General features: G+C 49.1%; 1 protein-coding gene across 1 annotated transcript in view; it reads left to right on the top strand.

Annotated features, from left to right (window-relative positions):
* MAU2 (MAU2 sister chromatid cohesion factor) overlaps window positions 1–25396 on the top strand; it is a 111518-nt gene that overhangs the window by 81178 nt on the left and 4944 nt on the right. The window contains exons 16-18 of the mRNA XM_029613829.1: window positions 14628–14739; window positions 24120–24210; window positions 25115–25242. Coding sequence (XP_029469689.1) covers window positions 14628–14739; window positions 24120–24210; window positions 25115–25242 — 331 coding nt within the window. The remainder of the gene's footprint in view (window positions 1–14627; window positions 14740–24119; window positions 24211–25114; window positions 25243–25396) is intronic.

Raw genomic sequence — 25396 nt, 5'->3', positions numbered from 1 at the left:
GGAGCAGTCTGTCCTGATGGCTACTTCCGACTAATCTGGAATGGGAAATGTTGCTGGAGGTTCCAGATTGGGTGGTAGTCACCACCAGTGCCAGCCAGTCTCTCAGGCTGGGGAGTTGTGTGCCAGGATCATTGGCACAGGGCCGGTGGTCGAAGAAACAGGCTTTCCCTGTATGTCCCCGGATCAGTCCAGACTCCTGGGTTTTGCCCCCCTCTAGCAGATGGAGACAGAGCAGTTACCATAACAATGCTCCGCCTATAAATAGAATGGCGCCACCTACAGTCGGGCAGTATTCCTCTGTCTCCAGCAGATGGTGGGGGTGCCAAACCTACAGTCTGGGCTGTGTGCTTACTTGGTTATTCTTGTGTTTAATTAGTTTAGGGGTTTTTTTGTCTTTTGTTTTCTGGCTTGTTTAAGCTTTATTTAAAAAAAAAAAAAAAGCGCATAAGAAAGCCGCTTGTGGCAGCACAGTGGTCGTTAGGTTCTGAGAGAGCCATCCCATGCTGGTCTGAGGCAGCTGCTTCACAGGGTCGAGGGCCCTACTTATCTTCTCAGCAGCTGGGTGCGATACCGGGGAGCCCGGCTCACTCCACCCGAAGGGGATCAGCACATTGGACCACTGCCGGGCAAGTTTTATAATTTAAAAAAAAAAAAAATTTTACTTTCGTTTTCTCCTGTGTCTACTCTCTCTCTCCCTGCCTCAGCGCAGCATTTGCTTGTTGTTTTTGGCTATTTCTTAACGATTTTTGTCAAAATTTGTTGTATTTTGTTTAATTTAATTTTTTCTGTCATAACTCAATGCCGCGTTCGTCAGTTTGCTGCGCGTGCAGGTCGGCCCGCGCGCGACTCTCTAGGGAGGATCTTTGCTCTGATTGTATCCCGGGCTGGGAGGGGTTGTCGGGAGCCGGAAAAAATGTTAATTCTGCAAAACTAGCAAAAGCAAAGTCTGCCCAAGTCCCTGTGGGGACCTCTGCTGCAATTCACTCTAAGGCTGCTCAGTTCCCTTTCAGTGCGGGAACGGGGGACTCTTTTTCAATCTTTCAGGGTTGTGACTAGTGTAGCGCTGGGGGAAGGGATTTTACCTCCTCCTCTTTCTCCCCAGCAAGGTGTTCCAACGGACAGGGAACCTTCACCCCCTATTTCCCCTGCCATGGAGGATAGCCCCAAGGGGGCCTTTGACTCCTCTTCCTCTTTTTCCTCACAGTTTGTGTTGTTGCTCCATAAAGCTTACAAGGAGAGGACGTTAGGGAAGCTGCAATCTGCAAAAAAAGATGTTTCTCAGAGTTCTAAGTCCTCTGCTAAGAAACGGTCTACCCCTAAGGGAGGTGCGGAGCCTACTCAGCTTAAACGTATCCGTCGGTCAGGGGTTTCCCAGATTACTCCAGATACTTCTAATCAGGACACTGATCCAGATGACCCAGACCTCCAGCCCAAACCCCCGCAGGGGGTGGATGTAGACTCTGATTTACAACACCAAGGCACAATGCGTGGAGCACATGCTGCGGAGGGAGATGACCCAAAGGTGGTGCACCTCTTTAGAAAGGAGGAGTTGGGTCCCCTTATTCCTGCTATTTTAGCTGAACTGGGCATTGAATGTCCCCCAGAGGAATCTAAACTGGGTGCTATGGATCCTGTGTTGCTGGGTCTGAGAGGCCCTGCTTCTTCTTTTCCTTTTCATTTCTCGGCTACAGATTTGCTTTTCCGAGAATGGGATACCCCAGATCTGGGTTTGAAAGTGAGTAAGGCCATGGACAAGCTATATCCTCTGCGAGAGAATGCTTTAGAGCTGTTTCGAGTACCCAAGGTAGATGCGGCAGTGTCCGTTGTTACCAAGACCACAGTTCCCATCACTGGAGCTACAACACTCAAGGACCTGTAAGACAGGAAATTGGAAGTGCAACTTAAAAAGATTTTTGAGGTTTCTGCACTGGGAGTGTGTGCGGCTATTTGCAGCTATTTCACCTTACAAGCGGGTCTCCGCTGGGTTCAGCAATTGCAAGCTAACGCTGACTTATCGGATGAAGAGGCGGTCCAGGCAAGTCGTCTGGAAGTTTCGGTGGCATACAGCACGGATGCACTGCATGATCTTTTGCGCACATCAGCTAGATCCATGGTTTCAGCTGTCTCAGCTCGTAGGCTCCTCTGGTTGAGAAACTGGTCCTTGCCCTTCAAAGGCAAACTACTTTCGGTAAGGATCTAGAAGATATGATCCAATCTCTGGGTGAGAATAAGATTCATTGGTTACCAGAGGATAGACCGAAATCCAGAGGTTCCTTTGCCTCTTGGGTCAGATTCAGAGGGAATCGAAGATTTCGCCCATCTAGACTGCTCACGGCCCCTTTTTGGCAAGCTCCTAACAGGCAACAGACTTGGTCCCAGTCCTTTTGGGGCCGTCGATTTGGCAGACCTGGTAACTCCCAGTCTGCTTCCAGTGCAAAAGCATCACAATGAAGGGGCACAGGTCCATTGCAGGGTGCTGGAGATAGGGGGCAGACTGTCCCTGAGGAATGGACCAAAGTAACGACGGAAGTGGGTCCTTACCGTGATAAGAGACGGCTACGCTTTAGATTTTGCACGGTGTCCTCAGGACCGTTTTCTAATTTCTCCCTGCGGTTACGAAACCAAAAGAAGAGCGATGCAGGACACTTTACAATGACTTCTGCAACTAGGAGCCATCGTCTGTGCCTCCAGAGGCAAGAAGGAAGGGCTGTTACTCCATTTACTTCAAAGTGCCAAAAAAAGAGGGATCTTTTCGGCCCATTCTGTATCTTAAGAGTGTAAACAGATGTCTCCAGGTTCCCCGGTTTCGCATAGAGACGCTTCGGTATGTCATGCCTCGGTTCGCTAGGGAGAGTTTCTCGCATCCTTAGACCTCACGGAAGCATATCTTCACATAGGCATTTGGTCAGACCCAGAGGTTTCTTCGGTTTTCAGTTCTGCATCAGCATTTTCTGTTTCGGGCTCTACCCTTCGGTCTTGCTACAGCACCCAAGACATTCACCAAGGTGATGGTGGTGGTGGCGGCAGCCCATCTCCGCAGAGAGGGGTTACTGGTGCATCCTTACTTGGGACGATTGGCTGATCTGTGAGAAGTCGAAAGCGCTTGCCCAGAAGGCAATTCAGAAAGTACTTCAGCTCCTGTAATCCCTAGGCTGGGTGGTCAATCTCGCCAAGAGCCGACTGGAGCCCACTCAGTCGTTGGAATATTTGGGTGCTCTTTTCGACGCTCAGCACGGCAGAGTTTTTCTTACCATGGAACGCATCTCCAAGCTGCAAGTCCAAGTTCGAGGTTTAATGCTCAAGCACCCACCCAGAGTCACAAAATTATTTACAGGTTCTTGGGTCGATGACTTCAACATTAGAACTGGTACCCTGGGCCTTTGCTCATATGAGACCTTTACAGTCTGCATTACTTTCCCAATGGAACCCAGTCTCTGAGCTTTTTCATCTACCTTTACCACTTATGGAAACAGCGCGAGCCAGTCTCGATTGGTGGTTAGTAATGGACAGTTTAACCTGAGGAGTTCCCCTGGAGGTGCCCCACTGGACAGTAGTCACCACAGACGCCAGTCTCTCAGGTTGGGGTGCGGTATGCCAAGGAAAATCAGTGCAGGGACTTTGGTCCCCTGTCGAATAGCTCTGGTCAATCAATCGACTGGAAACCAGGGCGGTATGGTTAGCATTGCAAGCATTCCATCCTCTCCTCCAGGGCAAGTCGGTCAGAATTCTCTCAGACAATGCGACGATGGTGGCGTACGTCAATCGCCAAGGAGGAACCAGAAATCAACCAGTGGCAATAGAAGCTCGCCAATTAATCAGCTGGGCAGAGCTAAACTTGGTAAGCATAGCAGCATCTCACATCGCCGGCGTGGACAATGTGCAGGCAGACTTTCTCAGTCATCACCGTATAGATCCCGGAGAATGGGAGCTGGCAGAGACAGCCTTTCAAATCATATCCGATGCATGGGGCACACCCAGCATGGACCTGATGGCAACTTTTCAGAATGCCAAAGCATTGAGATTCTATGCTTGTCGCAGAGAGACGGCAGCAGAAGGGGTAGATGTCCTAGTGTTGCCTTGGCCCACCGAGGTTCTGCTGTATGTCTTCCCACCTTGGCCATTGTTCGGCAAAGTGCTCCGCCAGGTAGAGATCCATCCAACCGAGGTCATTCTGATAGCTCCAGAATGGCCAAGACATCCCTGGTTTGTGGATCTTCTCAATCTCGCGGTGGACGGTCCTCTGCGGTTTCCGGTTCTCCCAGACCTGCTGCATCAAGGGCCTGTTTGTTTGGAGGATGTCGATCGCTTCTGTCTAGCGGCATGGCTTTTGAAAGGCAGAGGTTAACTTGCAAAGGCTATTCTCCGGCTGTGGTAGTTACACTTCTCCGATCGCGTAAGACTTCTACCAATCTCACATATGTTAGAGTATGGAAAGTTTTTGAGTCTTGGTGTTTGGACCGTGAGGTTGCACCTATCCGGGCCTCGGTGTCGGATATTCTGTGTTTTTTTTACAATCCGGTCTTTCTAAAGGATTGTCATGTAGTTCTCTCAGAGTGCAGGTTGTGGCACTTGGTTGTTTGTGTGGTTCCATCCAGGGTGTAGCGTTAGCAGCGCATCCGGATGTAGTTCGATTTTTTAAGGGAGCAAAACACTTGCATCCTCCGCTTCGGCATCCTTATCCATCGTGGAGTTTGAATTTAGTCCTCACTGCCCTTTGCTTTTGAGCCTTTGAAAAGCCTTTGCTTTTGAGCCTTTGAAAAGATTGACTCTAAAAGATCTTATCTTAAAGGTGATTTTTCTGGTCATCATTACTTCAGCTCATAGAGTGTCAGCTCCAGGCGTTTTTCCTGTAGGGAACCCTTTTTGCAGATTTTGGACTCGGGCATTTCTTTAAGGATAGTTCTGTCAACGCACAATTAAACTCTGGAATTTGTTGCCAGAAGATGTGGTTAGTGCAGTTAGTATAGCTGTGTTTAAAAAAGGATTGGATAAGTTCTTGGAGGAGAAGTCCATTACCTGCTATTAATTAAGTTGTCTTAGATAATAACCACCGCTATTACTAGCAACGATAACATGGAATAGACTTAGTTTTTGGGTACTTGCCAGGTTCTTAGGGCCTGGATTGGCCACTGTTGGAAACAGGATGCTGTGCTTGATGGACCCTTGGTCTGACCCAGTAATGCATGTTCTTATATTCTTATGTTCTTGCCGAAAGTGGTTTCCTCTTTTCATTTCAACCAATCGGTGGAGCTGCTGGCCTTCATGGACTTCAACCGTTTGAATCCTTTGGCTAGCGACTTGTGGAAGCTTGACGTTCGTAGAGCTTTGCTGCGTTACCTTGAGGTTACCAATGAGTTTCGTGTGACTGACCATCTTTTTGTGCTGTGGAGTGGTCCTAAACGAGGACAGCAGGCGTCCAAAGCTACTATAGCTCGTTGGCTAAAGGAGGCTATTAGTTCAGCCTATCTCCTTCGTGGTAGATCCCTTCCTACGGATCTACGTGCCCACTCTACACGTTCACAAGTGGTGTCTTGGGCAGAGTGTCAGATGGTATCACTGCAGGAAATTTACAGGGCGGCTACGTGGAAATCTCTGCATACTTTTGCGAGACGTTACAGATTGGATGTCCAGGCTCCAATTTCAGGAGGATTTGGAGAGGGAGTGCTTCAAGCGGGCATCTCCGGATCCCATCCCAGGTAAGAAAACTCTGGTACATCCCAGGAGTCTGGACTGATCCGGGTACATACAGGGAAAGGAAAATTAGTTTCTTACCTGATAATTTTCGTTCCTGTAGTACCACTGATCAGTCCAGAGTCCCGACCGTCAGAGGCATGGAAGAACGGGAGAGTCTGCTCGGTTCTTATCTATTTCATTATTTCAGATTCACAGAGATTTTTAATGTTTTGTCCTCAAGTGGTTTTTTCAAGGTTCAGGTCCCAGGAGGGTTCAGTGGACCAGTTTTTCTTTTATTATATATAGTTATGATGGTTTTGAGAGCTCCATTCTGCTTTGACATTGAGTAATACTGCCGGACTGTAGGTGGCACCATTCTATTTATAGGCAGAGCATTGTTATGGTAACTGCTCTGCCTCCATCTGCTAGAGGTGGGGGGGGGGGAAACCCCAGGAGTCTGGACTGATCCGTGGTACTACAGGAATGAAAATTATCAGGAAGAAACTAATTTTCCTTCTTGGTCTATCAATCTTTTAGAGATGAGAGCAGTGCGATTCACGTTACATGCCTTTCTTCTAATATTATGAGATTGTTTGAGAGTACTGACTGATAATTAAACTATGGTAGCTTATATCAACCATCAAGGTGGAACCAGGCATTGGACTGTGAATCAGGAAGTGCAAGAATTGGTCCTCTAGGCAGAACAGTATTTGGAGAGGATAGCAGCATCACACATTGCTGGGGTGGACAATGTACAGGTGGACTTCCTGAGACGCAAGGCTTTGGACCCAGGAGAGTGGGAGCTGTTGAAGGCAGTGATGTCTCTAATTTGTGAGAGGTGGGGATCACCTCATAAGGATCTAATGGTGGCCAGAAGAAAGCGCCGCAGTTCTTCAGCCGAAGAAAAGAGCACATTGCGGAGGACATCAACACTCTGGTCCTGTCGTAGCTTCTCAATGTGCAATTTTATGTCTTCCCTTCATGGTTTCTGGTGGGCAAGGTGATAAGGTGGATAGAGTCGCATCTGGGAGATGTGATTCTGTTGGCTCTGGTGTGCCCGCGCCATCCTTGGTTCGTGGATCTCATCAACGTGGTCATAGATGGGCCCCTGAGGTTCAGCCATTTAGAGAATCTTCTCCATCAGGGCCCATATTTTTGGTACAGGCGGCTCACTTCTGTCTCATGGTTTAACTTTTGAGAGGAGGCAACTAAGACAGCAGGGTTTATCCCTAAGTGGTTGTTACTGGCTTGCTGCAAGCCAGGTGGACTTTCCAAGTCTCTATCTTATGTGTGGGTCTGAAAGGTCTTCGAGTTCTAGTGTATCGGTCAAGATGTGCAAGCATTGCAAGCTTTAGTGTTGCATATTTTGTCCTTCTTACAGGACAGTTTACTAAAAGGTTTGGCTTTTAATTCTCTGAGGGTGTAGGTCGTGGCCCTCAGCTGTCTCCATTGTAAAGTACAAGGTTCTTCTCTGTCCACGCATCTGGATGTTGTATGTTTTCTTCGTGGGGCAAAGGACTTGCAGCCACTAGTGAGGAAACCATGTCCATCTTGGAATCTGAATTTGGTACTTACGGCATTATGTGCGGCTCTATTTGAACTGCTGAGGAGAGTGACTTTGAAGGACTTAACGCTTAAGGTGCTTTTTCTGGTGGCCTCTTGTTCAGCGAAGAGAATTTTGGAGCTACAAGTGTTATCCTGTCGGAATCCGTTTTTGCAGATTTTGGAGGCAGGAGTGTCATTGCGCACAGTGCTCTCTTTTCTGACGAAGGTAGTTTCGGGGTTCCATGTTAATCAGATTGTGGAACTACTGGCCTTTCCACACCTGGATTTCTCAGTCCCTCATGCAAGGGAACTGAGGTTTTGGACGTCTGCCGGGCATTGTACAACATCTGAAGGTCACTAATAAATTTCGCAATTCTGATCACATTTTCGTTCTCTGGAATGGTCCAAAGAAGGGGCGTCAAGCTTCCAATTCTACCATTGCGCATTGGCTCAAGCAAGCAATCAGTTTAGCATATATTTCTAGGGGTCGGTCGGTACCTGAATGTTTGAGGGCTCATTCGACCCATTCGCAGGCAGTCTTTTGGGCTGAGACCCAGCAGGCATTGCCACGAGATCTGCAGGGCAGCAACTTAGAAGTCACTACCCACTTTCACCAACACTATCGGTTGGATTTCGGGGCTCCGACTGAGGCTGGTGTTGGTGAGAGTGTTCTGTGAGCAGGACTCTCCAGGTCCTACCCAGTTTAGTGGGCTTAGGTACATCCCAGGAGTCTGCACTGATGTGGATATGTATAGGGAAAAGATCAGTCCAGACACCAGCCCATGGTATGAGGGGGAGAGTCATCTGCTTGTTTTGCGTTATATTGGATTTATTGCAGAGTCTTTAGCAGGTCGCTATGCTGTTTTCAATTTACTCGCGTTCCTTTCGTTGTATGTTACAGCGTTGCCACCCTCCTGTTCGTGGATGTTTGTGTGGGCTGTTAAAATTAACTGTTTGGTTTTGGCATCTTGGCTTGGATACAGTTCCATAGTGAGGAACTGTAGGTAGCACACTGTTATATAGCAGTTTCAATAAAACTTTATTTGTCACCATTTGCTGGCAGGGGTACAAAACCCAGGAGTCGGGGACTGATCTGTGGTACTACAGGAATGAAAATTAGCAAGTAAGAACCAATTTTCATTTCCTTAATATTTCTCTGTCTCTGGCAGATGGTAGAGGTGCAAATCCTGCAGTCTGGGGGAAAACAAAAATTTAGACTTGAAGTATTCCTCCCAGTATGTTGCTAGGCCATGGTGCTGAGATGGATGAACAAGGGGTTGAGGACCCTTGTTTGGCTCGGTCCTTTCACCGCCAGAGGTGGACAGTTGGTGGTGCCAGTTTCCTCCCCCCCACCAGGAAAACTTGGCATCCTGCAGCATCTCAGCCGAACAGGGACGTACCCTTTCGTTGAACTCCCTTTTTGTTATTTTATCTGGTAAACTTTGAAAAAAGAAATAGCTTTGTTTGGAGGGGGGGGAAGGGTGAGTTCAGAGTGGCAGGGTGTCTGCAGGTAGGGCAACAGAGTTTTAGCAGCTGCTGAAGCTGCGTGAAGCATTCCAGCCAGTTTTAGGAGTTCTCAGGCAGCGCTGATTGTATGCCATGTGGTCAGGCCTACCCGAACAACACCGCTTGGTTGAAGTTCGGGGCATGGTGCACACTGGCCTCTGCTCCTAATGCCTCTCTGGAAGGCGGGTTGGGGCAGGCTGCGGTAGCGTCTGAGAGGCAAAGGAGACACAAAGCAGAGGCAGGAGTGCCTCAGAAGGCCGCGAGCATCCTCCTGACAGGCGCGGGAACGGCAGCCATCCTTGCTTCGGCAGAGGAAGCTTCAGAACCTGTAATGAGATCGGAGGATTCCCCCCCCCGCCCCCCCCACCTTTGTCCCCAGCAATACAAAGCCCCTTTGATAGGTGGGAGGCTAATTCTGATGAGGAGGGGGCCTCCTAAGAACATAAGAACATGCCATTCTGGGTCAGCCAAGGGTCCATCAAGCCCAGCATCCTGTTTCCAACAGTGGCCAATCCAGGCCATAAGAACCTGGCAAGTACCCAAAAACTAAGTCTAATCCATGTTACCGTTGCTAGTAATAGCGGTGGTTATTATCTAAGACAACTTAATAGCGGGTAATTGACTTCTCCAAGAACTTATCCAATCCTTTTTTAAACACAGCTATACTAACTGCACTAACCACATCCTCTGGCAACAAATTCCAGAGTTTAATTGTGCGTTGAGTGAAAAAGAACTTTCTCCGATTAGTTTTAAATGTGCAACATGCTAACTTCATGGAGTGCCCCCTAGTCTTTCTATTATCCGAAAGAGTAAATAACCGATTCACATCTACCCGTTCTAGACGTCTCATGATTTTAAACACCTCTATCATATCCCCCCTCCGCCATCTCTTCTCCAAGCTGAAAAGTCTTAACCTCTAGTCTTTCCTCATAGGGGAGCTGTTCCATTCCCCTTTATCATTTTGGTCCCTATGGGACGATTCTGGTGATTCCTCAGTGATTTTTTCTGAATTTGTGCTGCTCATGCATAAAGCATACTTAGCCAGAAATGCAGCAGGGCGACAGCTCAGCCTGAGTAGCCCCTTGGACCACGGCCCGGGAAAAGCCCCAGTCGAGGGAGAAGGCTCCTAGGTGGACTCAGAGGGTCCTACGCATGATGGCACATCCTATTAGTCTGGATGAGGACTCAAAGGAAGTAGTCCCACTGGTAGATGTCCTTCCCGATGTTGCTATGGTAGATACTAGTTTGGACTCGGCGGAGCCGGATGAAGGGCTGGACCAGGTCCCTATCGCGGAAGGGGACAATCCTAAGATGATGCGTCTCTTCAAAGAAGAACTGTGGCCCCAGATTCCCCATTTTCTAGAGGAGTTGGGGATCAAGGTTCCTCAAGAGGAATCTGATCAGGAAGGGGTGGACTCAATCATAGATGGCCTAAGGGGTCCAGCGAAAGCCTTTCTCTTTCACAAATCGGTGAAAAAGTTAGTGTTCAGGGTTTGAGACACTCCAGAGACAGGCCTGAAAGTGGGAAAAGCAATGGCTAAGTTTTACCCGTTGCTGGAGGATACACTTGAGCTTTTGAAAATTCCACAGGTGGATGCATCCGTGTCGGCGGTCACTAAGAACACCACCATTCCAGTGACTGATTCAGCTGCACTGAAGGATATACAAAACAGAAAACTGGAAATTAATCTAAAAAATGTTTGAGGTATCTGTGTTAGGCATACGGGCGGCCGTTTGCAGTAGCTTTATGCAGAGGGCTAGCCTGCGCTGGGTGCAGCAATCGCAGGTTACGAGGCCGCTGTCTGCATCTGAGGCTAAACAGGTGGACCGTCTGGAGCCGGCAGTGCTTGTATGGCTGATGCCTTGTATGACCTTATTAGAACTTCTTCAAGCATTATGTCAGCAGTCTCGGCCAGGTGCCTCCATTAGTTAAGGAACTAGTCGGCTAATGTTTGATCCAAGTTGCGTTTGGGAGCATTGCCTTTTAAGGGAAAGCTCCTATTTGAAGAGAACTTGGTCTCACCAAGACACTTTACTAGCTCTTCCAAGGGGCATGGGTTGCCAGAAGCTGATAAGCCGAAAGTAGGCAAGGGGTCCATCTCGGGATGTCCCCAATTCTGTCCAAATAGGAGATTTTGACAAAATAAATTGCCAGTGGGATCCCAGAGACAAGGGGCCGGAAAACAACAATCCTGGGACCAGTCCTTTTGAGGGGGGAAAAAGCTAAACCAGGATGGCTTTAGCCAGGGCTTTGGGGAGCTTAGCCCTCGCAGTGAAGCAAGCTCGGACCACTCCTTTATCCCTCCTATCGGAGGGCATCTGACTCTGTTTTACAAGGAGAGGACCAAAATCACAATGGATCAGTGGGTCCTAAGCGTGATAAGAGATGGGTACATGTTAGAATTTACTCGACCGTTAAGAGACTTGTTCTTGGTCTCCCCTTGTACCCCATTTGCTAAGAGAAAAGTGGTCCAAGAGACCGTAGATCTTATGCAGAGACTGGGAGCCATTGTTCCCATACCTACAGGGGAGCATAGAACAGGAAAATATTCCAAATATTTTGTGATGTACAAAATAAAAGGGTAAAAAACGTAAATGTGACTCTCGGGGTCCCTCGTTTTTTGAATGGAGACTTTGCACTCTGTCATCGCAGTAGTGCACAAAGGAGAGTTTCTGACTTCGCTGGATTTGACCGAGGCATACACCTGCACATAGTGATCCACACGGACCACCAGTTAGTCCTGAGATTCATGATCCTTTGGAGGAATTTTCAGTTTTGTGCCCTCCCTTTCGGATTGGTAACTGTTCTGCGTACTTTCACAAAGGTGTTGGTGGTTGTGGTGGTGGCGCTCAGGAAGAAGGGGCATACTGGTTCATCCGTATCTGGGCAAGTGGCTCATTCGGGCAAAGTCTGAAATCCTCTGCAGACAGGCTGTCTCTCAGATGCTGCAGCAGTTGAAGTTCCTAGGCTGGGTGGTGAATCTGGCAATGAGTCATCTCACTCCTCAAGTTTTAGACTTCTTGGGAGCATACTTCAATACCAGAATACGGAAGGCTTTTCTCACCAGGGATTGTATGCTCAAACTTCAGATGGACATTCACAGTCTTATGAGCTACGGTGCCCAGGGTCTGGGATTACCTTCAGGTTCGAGGCTCTATGGCATCGAATTTGGAGTTGGTTCCTTGTGCCTTTGCACACATACGGCCTCTGCCCAGGTCATTTCTATCCCAGTGGGATCCATTGTCGAAGCAGTTTCATCTTTCGCTGCTTCTCTAGATGGCCACCAGGTCCAGTCTTTAGTGGTGGCTTGGTTGGACCCACTTGAGTCACGGGGTGGACTTGGATGTTCTGGACTGGGTGGTAGTTATCACTGATGCCAGTCTCTCTGGGGTGCAGTGTGCCAGAGTCAGACAGCCCAGGGACAATGGTCCAAGGATGAGGCATCCTGATCTATCAATCGATTAGAATCTAGGGCAGTGCATTTGGCATTGCTTTCCTTTTTGCCTCTGTTACGCGAACATTCAGTGTGAATCCTGTTGGACAATGCGACAATGGTGGCTTACATCAGTCAGCAAGGGGGGGGGATCCAAGAGTTGGGCAGTAGCCCAGGAAGCCCAAAAGTTGTTTCACTGGGCGGAACAGCATCTGGCATTGCTAGCAGCATCCCACATGGCCGGGGTGGACAACATTCAGGCAGGTTTTCTTAGTTGGTAGCAGCTGGACCCCAGAGAGTGGGAGCTGTCGAAAGTGCAATGTGTCATCTTTGTCGCAGGTGGGAGCATACCTCACCTATAATTAATGGCGTCTCAGTGAAATGTCAAGGCGTCGCTTTTCTACAGTTGCAGATGGGAACACGGAGCAGAGGGAGTTGATGCCCTGGTTCTGCCTTGGCCCCGAGGGATTCTTCTTTACGGTTTCCCCCTCGTGGCCGCTGGTGAGCAAGGTTCCTCGGCACATAAAAAATCATCTGGAGGAGGTGATTCTGGTGGCACTGGAGTGACTACGATGGCCGTGGTTTGCAAACCTGATCAATCTGGTGGTAGATGGGCCATTGCAGCTCGCACATCTACCAAAGCTTCTGCGTCTGGGTCCAGTATTTTCGGATCAGGCAGATCACTTTTGTCTTGCAGCTTGGCTTGTGAAAGGAAGCATTTGAGGGGAAAGGATCTTCGGACTATGTCATTTCCATCTTGCTGCAGGCCAGAAGGCCATCCATTTCCTTAGCTTACATGAGGATCAGGAAGGTTTTTGAGTTCTGGTGTATAGATCAGGAATTGAAACCTACTCAGGTGTTGGTGGCGTAGTTTTTGACTTTTTTGCAGAGATCTGGTGAAAGGTTTGGCCGTTAACTCCCTTAAGGTGCAAGTGGTGGCTTTGGGCTTTCTTTGAGGCAAGGTGCATGGAATGTCCTTAGCTGCTCATCAGGATGTGGTGCGATTTCTTCGGGGAGGGGGGGGGGAGAACAACATTTGCATCCTCCAATGTGGAAAATATCTTTCCTGGAATGTGTATGGCACCTTTTGAACCTCTAAAGAGGGTGACTATGAAGGGATCTCACTCTTAAGGTGGGTTTTTCTAGTAGTAATTTGTTTTGGCCTGAAGAATTTCTGAATTTCAGGCATTGTCATGTAGAGATCCCTTTTTAAAGATCTCAGATTCCGGGGTCTCGTTGTGTATGGTTCCCTCTTTTTTCTCGAAAGCTGTATCGGCATTCCTTTTGAGTCAAGCTTCCAGCTGTCCCAAATTTGGATGTGTCAATGCCGCACGCAAGGGATCTGTGACTCTTAGAAACATAGAAGTATAGAAATGACGGCAGAAGAAGACCAAACGGCCCAACAAGCTTGGATGTAAGATGGGCTCTGTTACGTTACCTCAAGATCACTAATAGTTTCCAGGTATCTGACCATCTCTTGTGTTATGGAATGAAGCAGTCATTGAAGGAAGCTATAGGCTCAGCTTACATCTGTTAGGAGTTTCCTGATCAGGTAAGATTGAAGGCTCATTCTACTCGATCACAAATGGCTTCTTGGGCTGAGTGCCAGTAGATGTCACTGCATATTTGTCTGACAGCTACTTGGAAGTCATTGCAGACTTTTGCCAGGCATTATTGCTTAGACATCCAGGGTCCGGAGGCCATGGGCTTTGGTGAGAGTGTTCTTCGAGTAGGACTCTCGCAGTCCCCCCCTGGTTAGGGAAGCTTGGGTACATCCCAGGAGTCTGGACTGATCTGGGTATGAAAAGGAAAGGAAAACTGGTTCTTACCTGCTAATTTTCATTCCTGGAATACCACAGCCGGCCTTTTTTGTTGAGGAGAGTCCACGCGTATGTTTTTTGTATATATGCTGAAGAGTTGTGCAGGATTTCAGGAATATTCTCCTGTTGCTATGGTTGGAAGAGATTTTTTTCCATTTCGGGGGTCCACTTTACTCCTGCTTATTGGGGGAGTTTGTTCGATTACATTAGAGTTGTTATGGTATGCATCTTGGCTTGGTTACAGGTCAATACTGAGGGATTCCAGGTGGCACACCAGGTTATATGGCAGTCTCAATAAAACTTTGTCTCCATCTGCTGGAAGAGAGGTAAAACCCAGGAGTCTAGACTGATCTGTGGTATTCCAGGAACGAAAATTAGCAGGTAAGAACCAATTTTCCTTTTATACAGACCCACTTCTGAATGTGAGTATTGTGCTATACCATCAAGTTTTGTATGTAATGTTCAGGGGGGGCATGGGTGGGGAGGGTGGGATAACGATAACACAAGATGTAACACTGTTTCTTAATGGTTATGTTTATTGCATGTTGTATTTTTACCAGTCGTGAACATCAATAAAATGTTAATTAACAAAAAAAAAAAAAAAAAAAAAGGATAACAATTAAATATGGAAAAAACTTCTGTTTTGTAGAAGATTTCTGCGAGAAACACTGAAAATGTCAAACGCTGAAGATCTGAACCGGCTGACAGCCTGTTCCTTGGTACTCCTGGGCCATATATTCTACGTCTTGGGGAATCACAGGGTGAGCCCTCAAACTTTGCTTGTATGTGCTTCTTACTTTATCAGTCAAGTAACAGATCATTGGCACGCAGAACTGGCTTTAGGGATGTTTGACCCATGCAATTGCACAGGATACTGTGACTAAGGGGGTGCCACTATGCGGTGGCAAATTTTATAGATTGGATTGGACCCCCCTGCCCGATCCGGTGCAGCCATCTGCCGAGTGATCCCTGGCTTCCTTCCACCTCTCCACCAGCCCCAGGTGGCAGCAAATGTTGTTTTTAAGTGAACATCTTCTCCTGCTTCCATGGGGATCAATCTTGCGATAACATTCGTAAGATCAGCCTTTCAGTAGCAGGGCATGATGTTGATTAAATGCGACGCCTGCTGCCACTTACTGCCTGTGCCAAAAACAAAGGACTCAGGACCTTGGGACCTCCAGAGGAGCCTATCTTGCTGGTGCCTGGTGGGAGGCCAGCAGGCCGTTGCAAAGCCCATCTTGTGGCAGCTGAAAGAACAGAGGACACCTGTAGCCACCAGCAGAGCCCATCTCGCAGGTGGCTGGAGAAGGGGAGTCTCTAATTCTGCACACATATGAGACACAGTGCCTGTGTGAGAGTGTGACAGAGCCTGCATAGGGAGGGGTGTGTGTGAGAGAGAAACAGAGCTTGCAGATGTGTGTGACTGTATGTGTGAGAGACAGACCTGTGCATGCATGTGTGTGTATGGACAGAGCTTGTGTGTGTATATGTATGTGAGAATGCCTGTGTGTCACGCACAGGCTTTCACATGCAAGTACACACTGCATATGTGTAAGAGCCTGTGTGTGTTAGGGGGAGAGAAGGAATGTGTGTGAGAGCATGAGTATGTGTATGAGAGAAGTGTGAGAGAAACATGTAAGTGGATGTGAGAGCCAATGTGCCTGTGAGGTTGTGTATCGCACACAGGTGCACGTTGGCATGTGAGAAAGAGAGGGTATGAAACACAGCCTGCATGTGTGTGTGAGAGGCAGCATGTCATTTATTTATAAACTTTTCTGTACCGATACTTTTCTATACCGATATTCGTAGCAACATCATATCGGTTTACAGTATAACAGCAGACGGAAATTACATAGAACAGGAAGGGGCTAAATGGGATTCATAGGAACAGCAAACTTAGTCATACATATTTATTTGTGTCTTTTATATTCCTCAAATTCCATATTTCCTAGCGTGTAGCAGATGGACTCAAAACAAGTGGGTATAGTGTGCTCGTGCTAGCAGTTGGAGACGGATCTGACGTCAGCACGGGTACATATACCCCCACAGGAAGTGAAGCAATTCAGTAATTTCCGTCTCCAAAGCAGTTTGGAGCTCCTTCACGCTCACTGAGCGTTCTTCCAAATTCTAGCGACTAAATTCCTAGACTATATTTACTAGCGACGAGCCCCGCACTCCTGCGGTGATACCAGTCGGTCACTCCCCCAGTTGAGTTTCCCGAGGGGATTTCCGTGGTCCCTCGGAGGTAAGTGCCTTGGTCCGGTGGCCGGCTCGCGGCAGGACCTGCCCCCCGAGCGAGAAGGGCTCGGGTGCGGCCTAGAGGCAGCCTAGGTCCCAGCGTGGACTTGGCCCCCGAGCGAGACGAGTTCGGGCGCGGCCTAGAGGCAGCGGGTGCACCTCCTCGAGCGCGGCGGTGAAGGTATTCGCCCTCTCCCCCCGCAGCCGGGAAGCGCCGAAGACAAGGTAAGGCGTATATATTTACTTGTTGGTCTCCGAGGATCCGAGGAGGAGCAGAGTGTGCCTCTCGGGCAGCCAGTTAAGTGGGCCGCCATTTCGACTGCCTGCTCGCCATCATCTTCTACCTGAAGTATCCCGCCTAGTGCTACGCATATGGCGATAGGCGTCCGTGGCTACGCGCACGGCGATAGGCGCGCGTTGCTACGCACGGCGATCGGCGCCCGTTCATAGGCGCACATTGCTAGGCGCCCCTTCATAGACGCACGTTGCTAAGACGCACATTGCTAGGCGCCCGTTCATAGGCGCACATTGCTAGGCGCCCGTTCATAGGCGCACATTGATAGGCGCAAGTTCTTAGGCGCCCGTTTATAGGCGCCCATTGTTAGGCACCCGTTGTTAGGCGCCCGTTGCTGAGCGCTGGTTTCCGGCGCCCTCTTTCACGCACAGCGCAGACTCTTATTGAGTTCACCGGCGGCATGGAGCGTAAGAGTGACCAGGCTTCGGCAGTGCTGGTACCTCCAGAATCAGGCATCAATCTCTGCTCTGCATGCAACCTCAGGGCCACACAGAATGAGGATGCAGACTCCCTATGTGCCCAATGTGAAGAGGCCTTGGGAGTCCCGGGCCAGGGCCGATCACAGCCCAGTGTTCTTGCCGGTTCCTCAGGGAACACTCCGGAGCCAGCAAGCAGCGGGGAGCAGCCAGTGAACCAGGGGGGCCTGGTTCCCATGCGGCCAGATATGGCTTCGATCTCCTGGGTGGAATTATTCAAAGGGATTCATACCTTTGTTACGATGCACTCAGCTTCCCGACCGGGTCCGTACGTCCAGAATGACCCAGCCCCTGGACCCTCGCGGCCTAGGCGAGGCCACTCGCCACCTGATAGCCCCAATGATGGGGATTCAGACTACCCGGCAGAAGAAGATGAGCCCCCCGAGGAGGGAGAGCTTCCCTCGGGGGTAGAACCTTATCGGACCATGCAGCGCTTCTTTCCCAGAGCAGATCTTCCAGACCTGATCTCACAATGCCTGTCGGAACTGGCCCTTCAGGGCCATGACACCCCAGGGGAACCTAGAGTGAACCCCCTGTTAGAGGGCCTGCACCAAACTTCTCACCACTTTCCCCTCCTACAAGTGGCACAGCAGCTAATCGACCTGGAATGGGCGGCACCGGAGGCTCCATTCAAGGGGGGTCGGGCCTTGGCTGGCATGTACCCCTTAGCCCCGGCGACTAAGGACTTGTTGGCGTGCCCTCAAGTAGACGCCATAGTTGGCGCAATTGCGAAGCGCACCACCATCCCGGTGGAAGGAGGGACGGCCCTCAAGGATACGCATGACCGGGGTCTGGACGCCATCCTGAAGCAGGCCTTTGAAGTGGCAGCCATGTCCCTACGAATTGCGACTTGCTGCACGGTGGTGACGCGTTCCTGCTTATCTCAGGCTCGGAACAATGCCCCGGGAGAGGGGATGGAATCAGCTCTCTCATTCCTTACTGACGCAGCCTCCGACCTCGTCCGTACGGCAGCCAAGGGAGTGTCATCCTCAGTGGCAGCCAGGAGGCAGCTCTGGCTACGTAACTGGTCGGCCGACTCCTCTTCCAAGACACGTCTCACGAGAATGCCCTTCGAGGGATCTCTCCTGTTCGGCAGCGACCTGGAGAAGCTGGCCAATAAATGGGGCGCCTCTCCTTTACCTCGTCTACCAGAAGACAGGCCACGCAGGAGGCAGCACCCGCCTTCTAGACCACCCATTGGTAGGACCTCTCAGCGCTTCAACCCTTACGGGACTCGCTACCAGGCACCTTGGTCGCAAGCCAGGAACCAGTCCTTTCGGCCCAAGCACAATAAGAGGGGAGCCGGCTCGGGTTCCGGCCCCGGCTGTACCCTACAATGACAATCAGCCGGCCCATCCGGGGGTAGCAGCCATAGGGGGCAGGCTGACCCTCTTTTACCGCAGGTGGGCTGAGATTACCTCGGACCAGTGGGTCCTCACCATCATCCGAGAAGGGTACTACCTGGACTTTCTTCGGCTCCCACCAGACAAGTTTGTGGAATCTCCTTGTTCACCCCTCAAGAGGGCGGCGCTAGATATTACCCTACAGAGGCTTCTCTCCCTCAAGGCCATTATTCCAGTGCCTGCAGGGGAGATAAATTCTGGGCATTATTCCATTTATTTCATCGTGCCCAAGGAGGGCACTTTCCGGCCCGTCCTGGACCTCAAGTCAGTCAACCGCTACCTACGGGTACCCAGCTTCCGCATGGAAACCCTGCGATCTGTCAAAAATTCAGTACAGCCAGGGGAGTTTCTCACCTCCCTAGATCTGTCAGAAGCCTATCTGCATATCCCAATCCATCGGGATCATCAGCGCTACCTACGTTTCAAGGTCTTGGACCAACACTTTCAGTTTCAGGCGTTACCCTTCGGGTTAGCCACAGCGCTGCGGATCTTTACCAAGGTCATAGTAGTAGTGGCGGCGGCCCTCAGGAAGGAGGGAATTCTCGTCCATCCCTACCTGGACGATTGGTTGATCAGGGCAAAATCGCCAGAAGAGAGCCATCGGGCAACCAGCCGCGTGATTGCTCTTCTAGAGAGCCTAGGCTGGGTAGTAAACTTAAACAAGAGTTCCCTACAGCCGTCTCAGTCGAAGGAATACCTAGGAGTCCTATTCGACACTCAGGCAGACAGAGTCAGCTTGACTCCCAAAAGAAGAGAAAAGCTCAAGAATCGTCTGCAGGCTCTGCTGCGCGCCGTCCGGCCCACAGCTTGGGATTACCTACAAGTCCTCGGCCTGATGGCATCCACCCTGGAGGTGATACCATGGGCACGGGCGCATATGAGGCCGTTACAACGCGCCCTCCTATCCCGGTGGAGCCCGCGATCACAAACTTACACCGTACACCTACCTCTACCAGCCAGGGTACGGAATCAGCTGCGATGGTGGCTGCAGCAAAGCCACAGGTGCCAGGGGTCCAGGATGTCCTCTTCGACCTGGACCCTGCTCACAACAGACGCCAGCCTGAGCGGCTGGGGCGCACATTGCGAAGGACTCACCGCCCAAGGGCGATGGAGCAGAGAAGAGTCGGGATGGAACATCAACCGACTAGAGGCACGGGCAGTCAGGCTAGCGTGCCTGCAACTTGCCCACAGACTGCGACACACAGCAGTCAAAGTGATGTCAGATGACGCCACCACGGTGGCATACATCAACCAACAGGGCGGAACCAGAAGCCAACAGGTATCACTAGAAATAGTTCCCCTGATGACTTGGGCAGAAGCAAATCTCCAGGACATCTCCGCCGTCCACATCGCCGGGAAGGACAACACCGTGGCAGACTTCCTCAGCAGAGAAAGTCTACATCTCGGGGATTGGCAACTGTCACCCACAGCGTTCCAGATGATTGTGAATCGGTGGGGGACCCCGGGCATGGACCTACTAGCGGACAGGTCCAACGCTCAAGTACCCAGATATTTCAGCCGCAGGCGGGATCCTCTGTCTCAGAGGATCGATGCACTGGTACAACCATGGCCCCAGGAGATCCTGTTGTACGCCTTTCCGCCATGGCCCCTGCTGGGCGCCATTCTACACAGGATTCAGCGGCACAGAGGCCTAGTTCTTCTAGTGGCCCCGGACTGGCCAAGAAGACCCTGGTATGCAGACATGAGAAGGCTACTGGCAGGGAATCCACTACCCCTGCCGCCACACAGGGACCTGCTGCTACAAGGTCCCATACTCCATGAGGATCCGGCTCAATTCTCTCTTACGGTTTGGCCATTGAGAGGGCTAGACTGAAGACACGAGGATATTCAGGACCGGTAATAGATACACTCCTCAGAGCACGCAAGTTCTCCACATCACTAACTTATATAAGGATCTGGAGAGTATTTGAGGCTTGGTGTGAAGCTCATAGCGCCAATCCACATGCCGCTAAGATTCCTATCATTTTGGACTTCCTACAAGATGGTCTTCAGAAGGGTCTGTCCCTCAGTTCCATCAAGGTCCAAGTGGCAGCACTTTCCTGCTACGGTCCCCGGAGTGACGGCAATAGCATCGCCACACACCCAGACGTTTCACGCTTCCTGAAAGGAGTCAAACACATTCGTCCGCCACTGAAGTGGCCCATACCTCTGTGGAACCTCGCGGGACACGCCTTCTGTCCACTTCGAGGCCTGTCCCTCCGTTTGTTAACCTTGAAGATGGTGTTCCTGCTGGCTGTTTGCTCCGCACGCCGTGTCTCCGAGCTACAAGCACTGTCCTGCCATGATCCGTTTCTCCGAATCACGCCAGAAGCCATCCATCTTCGCACAGTTCCTTCCTTCTTACCCAAAGTTGTCTCGCACTTCCACCTCAACCAAACCATCTCTTTACCTACCACAGACGGTTTGAAGAAGTCAGAAGAAGGTCGAGTTCTACGCCATCTCGACATAGGCAGGCTATTGCCCAGATACCTGGAAGTGTCCGAAGCAATACACAGCGGGAAGAAGCAAGGGGAAGCGGCCTCAAGGGCAACTATCGCCCGCTGGGTCAAAGAAGTTATCAAGGCAGCCTACGTAGACGCGGGTAAACCACTGCCTCTACAGGTCAAGGCTCACTCTACCAGAGCGCAAGCGGCCTCTTGGGCAGAAACGCGGATGCTGTCGCCTGCTGAGATCTGTAAGGTGGCGACATGGTCCTCCCTCCATACCTTTTCCAGATTCTACCGTCTGGATGTCCAGGCCAGAGAGGACACAGCATTTGCGAGGGCAATCCTACATGGACCTCAGGCAGCCTCCCGCCCAGTCCAGGAGTAGCTTTTGTACATCCCACTTGTTTTGAGTCCATCTGCTACACGCTAGGAAATGTAGAGATTACTTACCTGATAATCTCGTTTTCCTTAGTGTATGCAGATGGACTCAGCATCCCGCCCGGCTGCCGGTATACATGGGATTTCACAGGCTCAAGGTAAGCCATGTTTTACTACATAGGGCATCCACCCTGCCGGGTGTCGATGCCTTCTGGTTGAGAATCCTGGCGGTCTCCAGCTACCATCAACTGGTCAGGGTAATCCTGTGTAATTAATCGATCGGTCAGTACTCATATAGCTATAACAGCTTTGCAAGGAAGATTACTGAATTGCTTCACTTCCTGTGGGGGGTATATGTACCCGTGCTGACGTCAGATCCGTCTCCAACTGCTAGCACGAGCACACTATACCCACTTGTTTTGAGTCCATCTGCATACACTAAGGAAAACGAGATTATCAGGTAAGTAATCTCTACATTATGTTCAGTGCGAAGGATAACAGGCTTTCATATGCATGCGCACATTTACATACTGTGCGTGTGTGTGTATGTGTATAAGAGCCTGTGTGTGAATGAGCCTATGTAAATGTGTGTATATTCATTTGTGAGGGGATAAAGTTTGTGCAGCCCTCCTCCTCCAATCCATGACAATTTCAGCATAACTGGAAATTAAAAAAAAAGAAAGAAAAAAAAAGGTATAGAGAGCAGGAGATTTTTTTAAATCCTTATTAATTTTAATTCTTGGGTGGTGGTTGATGTTTCCACTGCTTTGAAATATTGGTGTTTTGGGAAATTTATTATATGATTTTAATTATTGGAGTTCTATTCATCAGATGTTTTGAAATATGTATTCTTTTTGATAGTATGGTTTTACAATTATGATTCCTGATTTATATTTCTTGATTTTATTTGATATGTTATTAGGAATGGTGTGATTCTTTTTTTCCATTGTTGCACTGCATAGTAAATCGGGCTTGTTATGGTTTCCAGTTCAGTTTTTATCTGCACATTTCTATTTATGCTTTATGGTCTCTCTATTTTGATTCTCTCCAACAGTTAACTGATACTTGTGGGTATATTTTGTGAAACCTCCGAGGTCTTAAATATCTGAATAAGGTTTTGTATCCATTTTATAAAATTGTTGATGCAGTGCTGTAAGAAGAATTTAAAATAGTTTTGCTGGGTGGCTAAAACTGTCCAGGGCTTTCTTTATTGCATGTAGAGCCTTTAGGAATTTTTCTTGTAGTGCCTTCCATCCAAGTTGCCAGATAGTTAATGTCAGGCCTAGGTACACATAGTCTAGGGGGGTGCTCTATTTCTTGGTTATTTAGACAAAATTTGTATTGGAAATTTTTTGGCTCAGTTCTGCTGATGTATGATCCAAGGATGAAGGATGAAAAAATGCCTTTTTTTCCTCTGTAGATGCAGCATTTCTATATTTAGAGAATATGTATTTCTTTATTTCTAAGGCCAGCACTGGAGTGGTGGTGGAGTGGGAAATGGGAGACAGTGCTGAGGTCGGAGGGAGAGAGTATACCCACCGCTGCTAATCCATGTCAGTCCGAGGAGGGGGGCGATGTTCGTCCTTCTCCCTCACCACCTCAGTCTGACTACCTTTGCCTTGAGGAACAGGGATCAGTAGCGGTGAAGGGAGCACGTCATTGATTTTCACCCAGGGCGCCATTTGCCCTAGAGCTGGGTCTGTGTGCACATATTTTGGTAGTGGTGGTGAGGTGGGAGTGCTAATTTCAGTTTTTACACAGGGTGCCAAGTTAGCCTAGAGCTGGCCCTCTTGGCGCAGACCATAAATGAGGAAGAGATAATGGTGTGGACCTATTTGGGAGTCTTCATAACTTTGGGCAGTTGCTTTACCTCTCAAATCCGGTTTTCCTTTCCCTGTGCCTCCATTCACCCAGCTGTAGTTGGGCAGGAATGGTAACTTTGTCCCCTTTGGCAGCTTTCATACAGTCCAGTTACCAGAAAAGTGCCGCTTGGCCCCTCCACCCAGAGGTGACACTTGTCTCGTGAATGTTTTGGAAACAAATTGTAGCGTGTATTGATAATGAAATGTTTTGTGCAAGTCCAAGTTCTTATTTTTATTGGAGTGCTGGAGCATGTACTGATGGATAGCATAAGGTGCACCAATCATCTGTCAACTGAAGGGCTTAGATCTGCCTGGACCGTCACAACGGAAAGGACAGACGTTGGCCTGCTGGATATTTGATGCCTTGTTTGTGCTGTTTGCTTTCAGCTGTGTTTATTGTGCTGTTTTTTGTACCTCCATGTGACGGCAGACAGTATTTTCTCTCAGATTTATCTCCCTGCATTTCTATCGGTAATATCAGTTTACATGCAGTATTTTGATTCTGTCTTTACCATTGCTATAGTGATTATTTGTTTGTCTTCTATGGTCCAGCTGATTGCAGGGAATGGCTGTGTGCAGCTGGCATTGTTTACCCTGACTGCTCGGGCCTGGTGACATCCACAGCTTTTAATGGAATAGTACTGGACCTCATGTTATATCTGCCTCGGAAGGACACGTGGGAATTTGAACCCATGGCCTGCAGGTTTATCCAAATGTTGCAGGCTGTCATTAGAAAGTCATTTGTGAGTTCATGTAGTCTCTGTGTTAGCTACTGTGCTCTGACAAGAGGCAGTTTAGAATGGTGCTTTTCTGTTTTTATTTTTCCAAAGATAGCAGACCTGACCGTTTGTTTTTATAAAAAAAAACAAACCCTTTGTATTAATCGCTTTGCAGAGCCCCATGGTGAAAGCTGCTCATGGCTCACTCTGCTAGTGCTCAGTGTCTCTATTCCCTGGGAAAGACGCAGTTTCTGGGCGGGATGACAGAGCAAGTCATGGGACATGTGCAGCGCTTAATGTAACACATCTTTTCTCTTGGGCAGGAGAGTAATAACATGGTAGTGCCGGCTATGCAACTCGCCAGCAAGATTCCTGATATGTCCGTGCAGCTATGGTCATCAGCGCTTCTGAGAGGTAACACACTTGTTCTCTATGGATCAGAGGTGAATGCTGGCTACCCTCATGCCCCTCCATGCAGCATGAACTGTGCCTTTTTATCCTATCGCACATTCTCTTGCCCCCACCCGCTCCTACCCCCACCTGAGATCTACTTTTTCATTACTCACTGAGCAGCATTGAGCTGCTGAGTATCCTGCCCTTGATAGCTCTGGCAGTCTGTTCTACGCCACTTGATGTCTACAATAGGAGATTGACAAGGTGGAGGCAGTTCAAACCTGAGTGACTGAAGCAGCTACAGCAATATTCTCTAGAAGAAAGAAGTGACAGGGGGGAGATGTGATACAGACGTTCAGATATCCAGCAGGCTTCAATAAAGTACCAGAGGGAAGCATTTTTTCCATAGAATGAGACACCTAGGGGTAAAGGATCATCCTATGAGGCTAATGGGAGGGAAGCCTTAAACGAAACTGAAAAACTGATCAAATATTTTCATTTAGAGAGCACTGGACACCTGGAACAGATTCTAGCAGTGGTTATGGGAACCAAAACTGTGCCAGAGAGAGAGAGATCTTGGTGCCAGCACAGGAAGCAGGTTCCAATAGATCAAGTGGTCTCTTTCTGCCAACAACTTCTGTGTTTCTGCACCTTTAACTCTGCTGCTCACTTCTTCTTCTTCAACATATACCTGTGCCCTAGATAAATGGAAGGATTCTTTATCTAGTGTTGTTAATTTCTCCCTTTCCACTAGCATTGACTTCATCTGAGAAAACCAAAAAGCGTCCAGATTTTCATCCTAAAGACGACCAGGTCACAACTCAGGGTGGTTATTCTCTAGAAAGTCTTAATGCTTCAGTGCTAGGCTTGGTTTGAAGTTTGTTTGATTAGCAACCTGAACCCTGCACTGCTGTTTCTTTTTTAGATTTGAATAAAGCCTGCGGGAACACGATTGAGGCCCACGAAGCAGCACAGATGCATCAGAATTTCTCCCAGCAACTTCTCCAGGATCATATTGAAGCCTGTAGTCTTCCCGAACACAACCTGATCACGGTATGTTTAGCTCACCAAACCTAAAAAAAAAACCTCCTCGGGAAGAGGCAGTGGCACCACAGTGAGAAATGTGTTCTGCTCAGTTGTGGATGTTGATCAGCAGTGTGATGCCAAGTGAGTTATGTAACAGGATAACTTGTTGTCACATTGAGAT

This window comes from Rhinatrema bivittatum, chromosome 8 (assembly GCF_901001135.1).
Source record: "Rhinatrema bivittatum chromosome 8, aRhiBiv1.1, whole genome shotgun sequence".
NCBI classification, from domain to species: domain Eukaryota; kingdom Metazoa; phylum Chordata; class Amphibia; order Gymnophiona; family Rhinatrematidae; genus Rhinatrema; species Rhinatrema bivittatum.
The sequence above is the reverse complement of the archived record's forward strand: the minus strand, read 5'-3'. Positions and strand labels throughout refer to the sequence as shown.